This window comes from Chelonoidis abingdonii, chromosome 2 (genome assembly GCF_003597395.2).
Source record: "Chelonoidis abingdonii isolate Lonesome George chromosome 2, CheloAbing_2.0, whole genome shotgun sequence".
In the NCBI taxonomy this organism is placed as follows: Eukaryota; Metazoa; Chordata; order Testudines; family Testudinidae; genus Chelonoidis; species Chelonoidis abingdonii.
The window spans coordinates 10,120,009-10,133,265 of NC_133770.1; the positions used below are offsets into that span (position 1 = coordinate 10,120,009).

At 41.8% G+C, this 13,257-nt stretch overlaps 1 protein-coding gene across 8 annotated transcripts in view; it reads right to left on the reverse strand.

Moving 5' to 3' along the window:
• NKTR (natural killer cell triggering receptor) overlaps positions 1 to 13,257 on the reverse strand; it is a 112,519-nt gene that overhangs the window by 29,831 nt on the left and 69,431 nt on the right. For 4 of the 8 annotated variants that reach the window (XM_032772469.2, XM_032772450.2, XM_032772501.2 and 1 more), the window contains 2 exons: positions 1,109 to 1,331; positions 277 to 435 (listed from right to left, as the gene is read on the reverse strand). In XM_032772469.2, coding sequence (XP_032628360.1) covers positions 277 to 435; positions 1,109 to 1,331 — 382 coding nt within the window. The remainder of the gene's footprint in view (positions 1 to 276; positions 436 to 1,108; positions 1,332 to 13,257) is intronic. The other 4 variants (XM_032772476.2, XM_032772459.2, XM_032772492.2 and 1 more) reach the window with 3 other exon arrangements.

Sequence of the window (13,257 nt, forward strand, 5' to 3'; positions counted from 1 at the left end):
AATTTTTTTTATCAGTTAATCGTGTGAGTTAACTGCGATTAATCGACAGCCTAGTTATTACATAAGATTCGATCTGATGAGATTAGAGACACAGGCTGACGTGGAAATTCCAGTGGAGAATGTTACAAGCAGCTAAGTTACTTAATGTTAAGAACCTTACTTTCACCACTGGGCGGCCCTCCAAGAGTCAGAACAGAAAATCCTTTATTAATGGAAAGAACATCCTCATTAAGTTAATACTTTAGGGTAACAAAAAAGGTTAAATCTGCTGCTTACGACTCCGATTCTACTTTGACAACAGGCACATCTCTTCTCAGCAAAAATCTATTTTCAGGCACTGGCGGAATTTCTTCAGGGCGAACCACAGGTTTGTCCCTTTTTGTGCTCAAGTCAACTGATTTTCTCTCATTTACATCACTCTTGTCAGAATGGCTGCTGGAGGGGGGAGAGAGAAAGCAATTTACAAAGCATATCTATTATCTAAACCTAGGCTGAAAGAGGCACAAATTATCAAAACTGATTTCAAAAAAATAACCTTAAGTGACATATATAACATTATTACATTGTTAACTCATTTAATTTTATGCCAACATTTACAATTCAAGCTATCAAAGAACTAGAGGAACAAGGCTCCTTTCACATTTAACAGACAAAAAGTTATACTTCCTTCTTGGAGCATCAGTTAACTTATTACAGTGTCAACAGGTATCTTAATATTCTAAAATATAGGAAACCACAATTAAAAATAAATATCACAGTTCAATGTGAGCATCCTTAACAGTACAGGAAATTTTCCTCTACTTTAAAAATTATCCCAAATAATTAAATCTTGTCTCCATGCATTAGTTTCTCCTTCCCAAAGTACGTAAACACATTATGTCCCAAATGGCCTTTCAGTATGCAGAGATGCAGTTTATTACCTAAGCTATTAATAGTTTCTCTATAATAATTTAGTAAAGAATCTTTAATTAAATCTACAGTGAACCTGAGTAATTTTAAAGCATGAACAAAATCAAGCTTCCAGAATTAAATACACCTTAATAATGTTTTCCATAAAGCACCTATATAATTAACATGGTTTCTTTGGGATTCTTAACAGATTAGTCACCCTCTTTGGTTTGATATCCGTTTGCACCTTGGCTCCTCTTTCTTTCTCTCTTCCCTTCTTCGCTTTCTTGATTGTTTAATTTTAGTTCTTCTCTTGCGCTTTCTTCTTCTACTTTTCTCATTTTCAACTTCACTTTCAGATGAAGATTCTGAAGAGGATGATGAGCTAGAGGAGGAATCTGAAGCTTCTGAATGAGTAGACGCTTTCCTCTTTTTCTCTAAAACTTAAGACAAGACGATTATAGAAACATTATTCTCCAAAAGAGCAGAGTGTAAACTAAAAACCATCATCAGCTCCCTTATTTCCCGATTAGCCACAACTGAAAAGAAATAGGACACTTAAAAGTGCAATTACATCAAGTAAGTGTTCAGACCATACATATTAAATGAATGAAATATCAATGAAATGATTAACCTGAAGTATAATATTTTTTTAAATCAGAGTAAGGATTGGTGTGCTAAAATTCTTCAGTTTCTACCAAGTGAACTATGCAGATCTCTAATTTACATCTCTCTGTCCTAAAAAACAAAAATGTACCACTTTATAACATTTCAATTATACATAATACAGGAGGGTTTTTTAATATTTCCATAAACAAATCATAGTACATGAACAAGATGAAAAGCTTGTCATATGAACAAATAAGTGTTTTAAAAAGAAATTTTAGTAAGTAAATATGTGGCTATTTGCCCCTATGAATAGAACTGTTACACAAATTAAACCATGTTTTTGTAGTTACTTTAAAATAGGGCTGTCATCCGCAGTGAACTCACTGCAATTAATTTTTGAGTTAATTGCAATTAATAGCACTTATAACAATAGAATACCAATGGAAATGTATTACATATTTTTGGATGTTTTTCTACATTTTCAATATTGATTTCAATTACAACACAGAATACAAAGTACACAGTGCTCATTTCATATTATTTTTTATTACAACTATATGCACTGTAAAAATTATAAATAAAAGAATTAGTATTTTTCAATTCACCTCATACAAGTACCCAAGTGCAATCTCTTTATCATGAAAGTGTGCAGCATGCTTTCAGATGTCTTAAAAGAGCAACACTCTGATGTGGAAACTACAGAACCGAAACCACTACCATCACCAAAAAAATCAACCTTCTGCTGTTGTCATATGACTCAGATGATGAAAATGAGCATGCATCAGTTCGCACTATTTTGGACCATTATCAAGCAAAACCCATCATCAGCATGGACACATGTCCTCTGGAATGGTGGCTGAAGCATGAAGGGACATATGAATCTTTAGCACATCTAGCATGTAAATATCTTGCAACACCAGCTACAACAGTGCCATGCGAACACCTGCTCTCACTTTCAGGTGACATTGTAAACATGAAGCAGGCAGCATTATCTCCTGCAAATTGTAATCAACATTGTTTGTCTGAGTGATTGGCTGACCAAGAAGTAGGACTGAGTGGACTTGTAAGCTCTAAAGTTTCACACTATATTCAAAAATAAAACTTTTCTTTTGTTTACATAATTCTACATTTGTAAGTTCAACTTTCATGATAAAGAGATTGTACTACAGTACTTGTATGAGGTGAACTGAAACGTTTTTGGTTTTTTTTGGTTTTTTTTTTACAGCACAGATATTTGTAATTAAAAATAAATATAAAGTGAGCACTGTACACTTTGTATTCTGTATTGTAACTGAAATTAATATATTTGAAAATGTAGCAAACATCCAAAATGATTTAAAATAAATGGTATTCTATTGTTTAATTGTGTGATTAATTGTGATTAATTTTTTTTTTATCACTTGACAGACCTACTTTAAAATAAATTTTAGCTTGCAATATTGTGACTTCGTGTCATTGGTTCCTTCTAGGACAAAGAGAAAGATGAACAAGGATTGTCCACAGTCATCTGAATTTTTTTTTTTTGACTAAAACATCTTAGATGAGCAACCCACAAGTTACATGTTAAAATCAATATCAAGACACTCAGACTCATTCCCAATGTCCACCTCTTCTCGTAGAAACCACAGCAGTTTGCTCTATCATTCATCTTCATACTTGTAGAGAATGTCCACTATCTTCTAGGACAACACCTAATCAACTAAAGGAAAACCTTCACAAAAGGGAATGTCATCCTGCCCATCTCTCCTCCTGCAGGAATACTGTAAGCTGTCCTTCAGGCAACAAGACCAAAGTCTCTTTGTTCTAACCCTTTGAAAGTGAAGCTTCAAGATAGAGTGTTTCTCCTCTCTCTCACACTTCGTGTTCACTTTCCCAACTAAGCCAGGAAGATTCAACAAATCTCTGCTAATCTTCATAAGAAGACAGAAGGAAGTTGCTGAATCAGCAGTCAGCTAAGAAAGACTTTCCCTCCAATTCAAAAATCCCTCCATCTTTCTTCTTGCAGTCAGTAGCATGTGAAATATTTTTTGCTATATTGTCTACCCATCTGTAGTCTCTCAATCCATAACTCTTCACAATTTTAAACATTTGCACCATTAAAAAAAAATGAAATGTTATATTTCATTCAAAATTTAAAGAGACTCAGTTTAAATTCACAAAATCAATTTTGTCCTTTTTCAATTTTGCAAGCTTATTATTGTAGCTTATTGTGGGTAATTCAGAAACCTACGCTGACTGTCTTTAGTTTATTTGTCAATGAAATTGTTTTTACATGCCACCAGCAAGAATGAACTTTGCACAAGTGTTTCGCAAAGCATTGAGGAAGTCTGCATATCTTATTTTGGTGTACTGTCACTAAAATGGCAAGTGGTTTTGGTTAAGCTCAATTAAGTTGTGGAGAATTGGTTGTGGTAGAGGAAGGGGATGGATGGATGGGAAAATATTTAGAATCTGTAGGCCTACCTCCATTTTTTAACAATTTTGAAAAAGGTCAAATCTTGGCCTATACAAATTTCCAGTGATGCTTTGGATATAATTTTTACAAATGATAGGATACCCAGTAAAGTTTGGTCCTTACACATTCTCCTCCGAAGATTTAAGGGAAAAAAATTCTGTTAACATAAATCTAGTCATGAAATTAATGTTAACAGCTCAGGTATCCTGAAGGGTCTATAGTTTGTGCAGTACCAAGGACTATATTTAAAGCTCTACCTCTCAAATACTGGGAAAGAAATTAGTGTTCAAGTTCAGCATGGCAGTTCACAAAAATAAATGTAAGCAATGTTAACAGGATATGGGTGTGCTCTTTTTCAAGTGAGAGAAGAGGAGGTTACTCACCTTGTGCAGTAACTGACGTTCTTCGAGGTGAGTGTCCCTGTGGGTGCTCCACTCTAGGGTTCGGTGCGCCCCTGCACCTTGATTGGAGATTTTTGCAGCAGTACTCGTAGCGGCCACGCATGCTCAGAGCCTGGCTCCCGCTCTGAGTATACCTCTAGTGAGCATGAGCGGCCGGTTCCCTCAGTTCCTTCTCTACAACGGAGGCTACTCGAACTCTGAAGTAGAGGGGAGAAGGATGGGAGTGGAGCACCCACAGGGACACTCATCTCGAAGAACGTCAGTTACTGCACAAGGTGAGTAACCTCCTCTCCTTCGAGAGAGATGTCCCTGTGGGTGCTCCACTCTAGGTGACTTCGAAGCAGTGTATCTCAAGGAGGTAGGGAGTTCGGATCTGGCAGAAATGCAGTAGATAATACTGCCCTGCATAATCGAGTGTCAGAGAGAGGGCCTTGAGTAAGGGCATAGTGTTTAACGAATGTGTGCTGGGAGGACCAAGTGGCCGCCCTACAAATGTCAGACAAGGGTACTTTACGTAAGAAGACTACAGAAGTAGATACAGATCTAGTGGAATGTGTTCTGATCAATGCTGGAAGTGTAATGTTCTTTATCTGATAGCAGAGTTGTATGCAATCAGGGATCCAGTTCGAAAGTCTCTGGGCAGAGATAGCCACGCCTTTGGAATGCTCTGCGATGGAAACAAAGAGTCTAGGAGAGTTAAGGGTTTGGTTCTGTCCAAATAAAAGGATAAGGCCCTGCGGACATCAAGTGTGTGCACAGTGGCTTCGAAGGAGTTTGCATATGGTTTCGGAAAGAAAGTTGGTAGGTGTATTGGTTCATTGACGTGAAATGAAGCATGAACTTTTGGAAGGAATTTTGGGTGTAGGCGTAGAGTAACTTTGTCCTTGAAGAAGAGCGTATATGGTGGATCTGCCATAAGGGCTGCTATCTCGCCTGCCAATCTGGTGGAGGTAATGGCCACCAAAAAGGCTGTTTTCATCGAGAGGTGCAAAAGGGACCAGGTGGCTAAGGGCTCAAAGGGTTGATGAGTTAAACAGGACAATACTAGGTGAAGATCCCATGGAGGGGTAGGTGGCTTAATGTCTGGATATAGGGTTTGGAGTCCCTTCAGGAAACGCTTGAGCGAAGACCGAGGTATTGTCAACTGTACCATGAAACGTTGTGATGGCAGCTAAGTGGACTCTAATGGAGCTGAATGAAAGGCCAGATTGTTTAATGTCCAATAAATAATCGAGTATGCAGGGAAGAGGTGCAGAGGTAGGAGACAGTTGTTTGGTTGAGCACCATTTTTTGTTAGAAGTTAACCCGATAATCGCCCATTAGCGTCTACCCCGCCGACTGCCCATCTCCATCCCCCCGCCACCCCTCCCTTCCTCCACCGTCCTCGAACCCGCACACCCGCCGGCCGCCTCACCCGCCTCCTCCCCCCGTCTCCCCCAGCCGACCCCCGCCCTCCCTCTTCCCCCCCCCCCCGCCTCCCGCCACCCCGCCCCCCTCCCCACCGCTCCCCCCCCCTCCCCCCACCCCGCACCCCCCCCCCCCACCCCCCCCCCCCCCTTCCTCCCCCGCCCCACCCCCCTCCCCCCCCCGCGCCTGGTAATCTGCACAAGAAAATAAGAGGACGTTGTGGCTACCTGCTAAAACTGTGATACCATAAGCTAGACAAATTTATTAAGCTGAAGGCTTTTGTGGGCTACAGCTACTTCTCGATGCTACAATGGAAATACAGTGGAGCAGACATATATATATATATACACACACATATCAAACACACATACACAGAGCATGAAAAAGATTGTTTTACTTAATTGGCCCTCTCTGCAAGTTGTAGACAACTCCCCCTTTCTGCTCTCTGTATGTCTTATTCTCCTCACTATATGTTCCATTCTATGCATCCAGAGTGGGCTGTAGCCACCGAAAGTATGCAAACATTGTTAGTCTCTAAGGTGCCACAAGTACCTTCTTTTTTCCTTGTATTTTCTGTGATATCAAACAAGCTTTTCTCACGACAATAATCTGGCCGTCACTCAGGACCACATCAGTTAGCGTGCAGTATGGCGATGGGGACGGGAGCTTGCAAATGAACAAAAGATGGCCCTTTTGGCTCAGCAACACTGCTGAAGTCAATACTTGGGAGGGGAGTCTGGACATTGTGCCGATTCGTTTTGCATTGTGTCTTTGAACAAGCAAATTACTTTAGGAAAGTAGCACTAATGGATAGAAACCTGTCTCTATATAACTAGTGATACAAAATGCCATGTTGTGATTGTTTGCCTCTCTCTTGCCTTTTACGCTGCTTGTCTTTGTTGCTCCTCAAAAAGACACATGCCTTGTTATCCTGAGGACTCTGCTTTGTACGATGTAGCCACTTTTTCCCTGGTGTGCTTCTTGCCTTTTTTGATTGTAAGCAGAGGACTGTTTCCTCTTTGGGTGTTAGTAAAGCATCAGCGCAATGCAGCCCCATCACGGTTGGTCCTCCTGAAGCAGCTGTAACATAACTAGCTGCCGCAGAGTACCTTTGCCAAGTGTTAGAATTCCACTTATTTCTGCCTCCAAAGGCACTGGTTGCGTCCACTTTAGGACCATATGGGTGTTCATGTACTTCTTGGGCTGATGACAGGGTACTGGTCTTGGAGTTTGCTAGTTGCTGGAGCTAAACAGATCTTAGTGTGCCTGAGCTGCTACAATAGTGGCTGGGTGAATCAACATCATCTATAGCCCTAATGATATAAAGAAACGACCTATATTTAATATGGAATCAGGGACGCAGATTGTAAGGAAAATGAACAGTTTATTTCTAGAAAGGATGGGATTCCCAAAGAAAAGAAAAGCCCAAATGGGAGAAAGGAACTGAGGCTGTTTGGAAAATTTTTTTCCACAGAAGCATGTTGATGAAAAACAAACAACAAAAAATAGTTTTTGTCAAACTCTTAGCAAAACATGTCAGCAGTTTTGCAGCTGAAACAAGTTGTTGGGCTGAAACCCCTATTTGCATTGCGAAAAGAGTGACACTTTTCATTTACCAGCCCTAGAAAATAAGGGTAACAGAACGAACGATTGCCGATCACAGAGCATAGGTAAACTTCCTCACCCACAAATAATCCAAATCCTGCACGCTGGGTGCAGAAATAAAAAGGGTCAGCCCAAAGTCTCCCACAAGGCCGTAGCTGGTTAGTGGGGTGGTGCAAAATGAAGGTTCTTGTGTAGGAAACTGAACAGGTCTCTTTTTCCAGATGGAGTGGCCTCTGGTGGTCCGGGCAACCCCTGGTTTCTGTGAGGGGACCGGTCTAGTGGGAGAGGCTACTACTACAATTGCTCCGGGTGGAGTAGAATATTGGGAATCCTATCTGTCCCAGAGTGACTGAGAGCCTGCATTCCCTCCTGCTCCCGCACCCAGCTTCTTGCCAACACTGCCTCCTCATCTCAGCAGTCTGGGCAGTCCCTCACTTTATCCTAAGCCTGCGGGCATTGCCCTGCAATGTAAACAGGCTTCCTGGTCAATATGATGCCTCTCTTCTCATCCCTGTCCAGTTTACGGTCTCGCAGCACCGCGTAAACAGCAGTTTCAGTTTCCCACCAACTGCCTCTGTTTGTGTAGGTGATGCACTGTTAAAGTTGGTAACACACTGGTGTACTGGTTAAAGACTGGCTTTAATTCCTGGCCCAGTAAACATAGCAGAATTGGATTTCAACAAGGGTATGTTGGTCATGGGACAGAAGGTCAACCATTTATACATGGAATAAATGCCCAAGGCATGTGGTGGATGGAAAAAAATCAGTGGGCAATAAAGCTCATTGATAAGGCTTATCAGAAGCTGGGTAATGGCCTGATATGGATAACACCTGTTGCAAAAACCTTATTCGACTCAAGTAAGATTTCAAATGTAGCAAAATAGAAGCGTATTGGCTGGGTCAGTGACTGTCCTCGCAGCACAAAGTCTCATTCTGTCATGTTCAGAAAAATGAGCTTCTGATCACAGTGATGAGAATTAATTTGTTCAGGAGCGTAATAGCCTCATGCTCTGTGGGCTTATATTCATATAAAAAACGCTCTGCCAGACTTTTGACAAATAGGCACTGCATGCTCAAGGAGAAAAGACTGAGAAAGTGGCTTAGTGGGGAGTTGTCTCCTCCCAACTTCTTCGCTGTTCGTAAGACATGCAACTCATTGGTCATTAATTTATTCATATTTTTACAAGATAACTCTAATGTATCAGCCTGCGGTAACAAACCAAGAAGCAGGGTTTCCACATGACTAGGATCACAAACTTCCAACCCTTACATATATTTATTCTTTGTATGTGGTAGCATCTAGAGGCCAGAGTTCCCTTTGTGTGGTGCTGTACAAACTTATACCAAGAAAACAGTTCCTGCTAGAGCGGAGCTTACACTTTAGAGGAGGAAAAACTTGTGGAGACCGACAAACAGGAGCACACGGAACTAGTAGACACACAAATGGAATAGGCGAGCAGTTGCAGCAGCACACTGAATAGTACCTTAACTCCATGAAAAGTCCTTTGAATGCAACCGACCTCTTGCCAGAATAGGGTCTGAAATGTGAGACGGGTCCAACTGATAGTTAAAAATTATTCTTCAGCCTCAAGTCTTAAATTGCTTACACTCAAAAAAACTGCATTCTGACATACTAAATATTGCAACAGGTGGACAACAGCCTCCATTTGTGTGATAGGAATTTTGAAATGGAAAAATACAGGAGGTTACTTACTTCCTGTAACTTACCTTACCTGGAGGTCTTTGAGAATATCGTATTTCTATGCCTGGGGTACATATAACTCCATGGTGCCTAAGACGGAAATTGTAGCAAGCAATGTCCATTGGTCTGCAACTGTGGCAATTTCCTTCGGTAATTCCAAGCTGAGAGCATAAAAGGTGGTGTGGCAACATCTCTCACCACAAACAATTAAGGCATCTGAGCAGAGCGGGATGGAAGCAGGTAGTGGAAAACACACGGGATTCCACATCTCAAAGAACTCCAGTACAGGTAACGTAACCGCCATTTCTTCTTTGAGTCTTGCTCCCTATGCTGATTTCCACACATGGGCAACGTAAGCACATAAACAGAAGGTTGATATAGGCTGACTGTAACATACGATCCCACTGGTGCATTCGGCTGAGGAGCCTGAGCCGGGGATATACTTTGTAAACGGATGGAGGTCCAGATAGCTTGCCTTACAATGTCAGCTCGTAATCTCAAAGAAATGCTGCACTAGTGGGTTTCCTACCCTGTCTACGGCGGTATAGGACCAACTGATACCATGGAATGAGCATCCAGAGATTCAACTAGAGAATTCTCTGGGCTGGATAAACGACTTGCCTCTGATTGCCCATCCAACATTGAGGGAGAGAGCTCTTTTCCTCTGAAACACGAACCTTGGGAAAAATACAGTAAATGAATAGATCAGCGTAGCCTGGAGCTGCTGATTAGCCCACCTGCTGCACCTGAGCGTCAGCACTTTAATTAAGCGTGATCCTTGTAAAAGAGAAGGCACCAAGAATGGGAGACCAGAAAAACTGCAACAACTGCAGAAAGCTGAAGGTCAGAGGTGGAGCTCCAATGGAATGCTCCTGGGATCTATTCCAGAGGAACTCTTTAGAAAAAACAAAAGGCGAGGAAGGGAGACTGGAGCCCTTTATTGCTGAGTTCAGAGGTAAGAGACAAGAGTTTGTTACTGCGAAGTTAAAGACAGCGTGGGAAAGGGACTACCTTGCTTGCACAGACTTGAGGGAAGACTCTGCAAGGTTTTGATTATGTTCTGTTTAAGAAAGGCCAATTAAAGCAGACAACCTCCGGTGAAAGACAGCTTTCCTGGATTCCCTGAGAAAGCCCAGACGATACCCCAGGGAAGTGAGCTGACTTGGCAGAACAAAGCTTTGGTCTGATAGCAGGACGTGTGATAGATACGGCTCCTATAATCCTGTTTAGGATGCTTCAGATACTGACATGTCTATTTCTATGGGCTCTGAATGCTTCCTAGCAATTCGAAGCTTGAGAAAACACCTTGGGAAGGAGCCTTAATTGTGACTCTGGCTAAGGTTCCTAGCCTGAGAGGAGAACTCTGCATGTGAGAACTGGTCAGAGTGAAAGGAGAACCTGGTGAAAACGTCCAGATTCCTCAGACTAGCTCTATGTCTGACAGTGTTTGTTACTGGCAGAGTTCCTCAGCCCTTTGGTGCTTTGTGTAGTTTTCATGACGCACTCCATGATGGCCAATGAAGGTGCTTGATTAAATGGAAACTCCATTTGAGTTTTTGCAGTGCAAGTGAAATGCTGAAACTCTGTGGCTTTCTCTGTTGGTATTTTTTCCAATCCACCTTGCATCTCAGCATCAGCTAGCACCTGGCAATTTACAAATGAAATAGATTTTGCACAAATGTACGCTTGGCTGCTACATGCAAAGCATATAGTGGCTATAGTGATGAAGTATATAGAAAACACTTAGAAACTTTTTGCATGGGTATAGGCAGTACAATTTATAATTTCCTGGGCCATTATTGCTCTTTCCGATAGGCTTACCACATGCAAGTCTCTTGAATTATATTTTCTACTTGGTGGTAATGGCCCGATTCTCCCTGGGGATATTCTTATTTAACCAGTTGTAATCATGGATTAAATTCTAGCCCACTGTTGCAATGGCAACCACGGGAAATGCTGAGTGTATTGTTGTGTCCATGGTAGCGACGCAGAAGCCCAGCAGAGCAGGACCCATTTTCTAGGTCACTGTTACAAACTAATACACAAAGATAGGCCCTACTTTCCGATGATTTTCATAATTAAATCAAAACAAAACAAACAAAAAAACCCCTCACGCTTGCAGCCTTCCATTTGTTTTTACCATATAGGTGCATACTCTCAGTGACTGTAAATTCTTGGAGGCCGACACAAGTTTTCCTTCATGTCATGCTCTTGTTCAGGGTTACAATACTATGTAGAGCGGGGCAGCAGGCTGGTTAGGGAGCACATTTCGAATGCTATTATTCTTTGTGACTTCCACATTCTTTTCATCTCTACATTTAGATAGCATACAATGGCAGTGTAGCACATCCAGCGCCACAGGAAATGACAAGAAGCACTATCCTGATTTTTCTAGAGAATAGCGAAGACTGGCTAGCCTGATGCCTATCGTGCAGCCAGATCTGCCCGCTGCGACTTATCAATTGAACCTTTTCATGTCTAATTTATCAAACAGGTTTTCAACTTAAGGCAGGCGACATATCATCAAAAGCTGAGTAGCATTACAGGGTCTGGACACACAAGAAGCAAAAGAAACTGACTAGTTAGAAGGCTTGTATGCTGTATTCAAACAGCACCACTGTTTTGCTTGGAGCAGGAATGGTTCTAAGTGATGTTCCCGGGAGCTTGGGTGTCATAAATGGTAGTTACAGTAAAAACACTACTATGCAGATCAGGCCTAATATGTATGAATTAATAACTTTTGCTGCTTAGTTGTATTATGTAATATTGAGAATCGCAAGGGTGTATGGATAACATTTACAAATATGAAATAGACATATACTGAATACGGGGTGAGAAAAAAATTTAAAAACATATTGGGACTTGGCTGGAGTAAGCTGATGTTATTTAGTATGAACTGGAATCATCATCTTTTGAGCGTGTTTCTGGTGGAGATCCACGGGGATGGTTATGGTTCCCACACTATTTAACATTTTTATCATCCTGGAAGAGAACACAAAATGCTACTTCTAAGTATACACAGATGAAAAATTGGGGGAGGGAATAATGAAAAGTACCGGTCCCTGAGCAGAGTGGATCTGGATTGTTTGGTAAACTGCGCTCAAGCAAATTATGCATTTTAATACAGCTATATGGCTAAATGTACACATCTAGGACAAGCATGCACCATGCTTATGGATGGGGACTCTATCCTGAGAAGGCAGTAACCCTGACATAAGATCTAGGAGTCATGGTGGAGAAATAACTGACGGAGCTCCAATATAGCTATGTGCCAAGATTGGAACGTGATCCTTGATGCTTACCGCGGACTCTCGAGTAGGATAGAGAGGTTATTTTACCTCTCAATATGCATTGGGGGAATACTGTGTTTCCAATTCAAGAGGATATTTGATAAATTGAAAGAGGTTCAGGAAGAGCCATGAGAATGACTGAAGGATTAGAAACATGCTTTTATAGTGATAGACCTAGGAGCTCAAATCTATTTGGCTTAACAAGAAGGAGGTTAAGGGGTGGTCTTGATTAGTCTGTATAGTGCCATTTAAAAATAATTGAAGCTCTCAATCTGCTCAGAGAAGGCTATACCCCTACCCAGTGGTTGAAGTTAAGCTGACAAATTCAGACAGGAAATAACATAGATATTTTAACAGTGACAGTAATTAACCTTGGAATAATTTTTACAAAATTGGGGGGGGGTTTTTGGGTGGGCCCTTTTCTCCATCACTGGCCAATTTTAATCAAGACTGGATGTCCTTTTTAAAAAGATCTTGCTCTAGGGCAGTGATTTTCAAACTTTTTTTTCTGGGGACCGCAGTTGAAGAAAATATTGACTGCCCATGACCGTCAAACAGAGCTGGGGATGAGCGTGTGGAGGGTTCCGGCCCTGGGCTGGGATGTGCAGACTCTGGGGGGGGCTTAGGGCTGGAGGCAAGGGGTTGGGGTGTGGGAGAGGAATTGGAGGGGCTCGGTCGAGGCAAGGGGTTGGGGTGCAAGAGAGGGGTCAGGGATCTGGGTTACGGGCAGGAGGGGCTCTGGTTGGGAGGGGGCTCAGAGTGCAGGAGGGATCAGGGCTGGGGCACGAAGATTGGGCATGGAACTTACCTCTGGTTGGCTCAGCCAGCATGGACTTGCTGTGGCCTGGAATGGCAGAAAACAGGTCTGGCTCCTAGGTGGAAGTGCGAAGCAGATCTGCA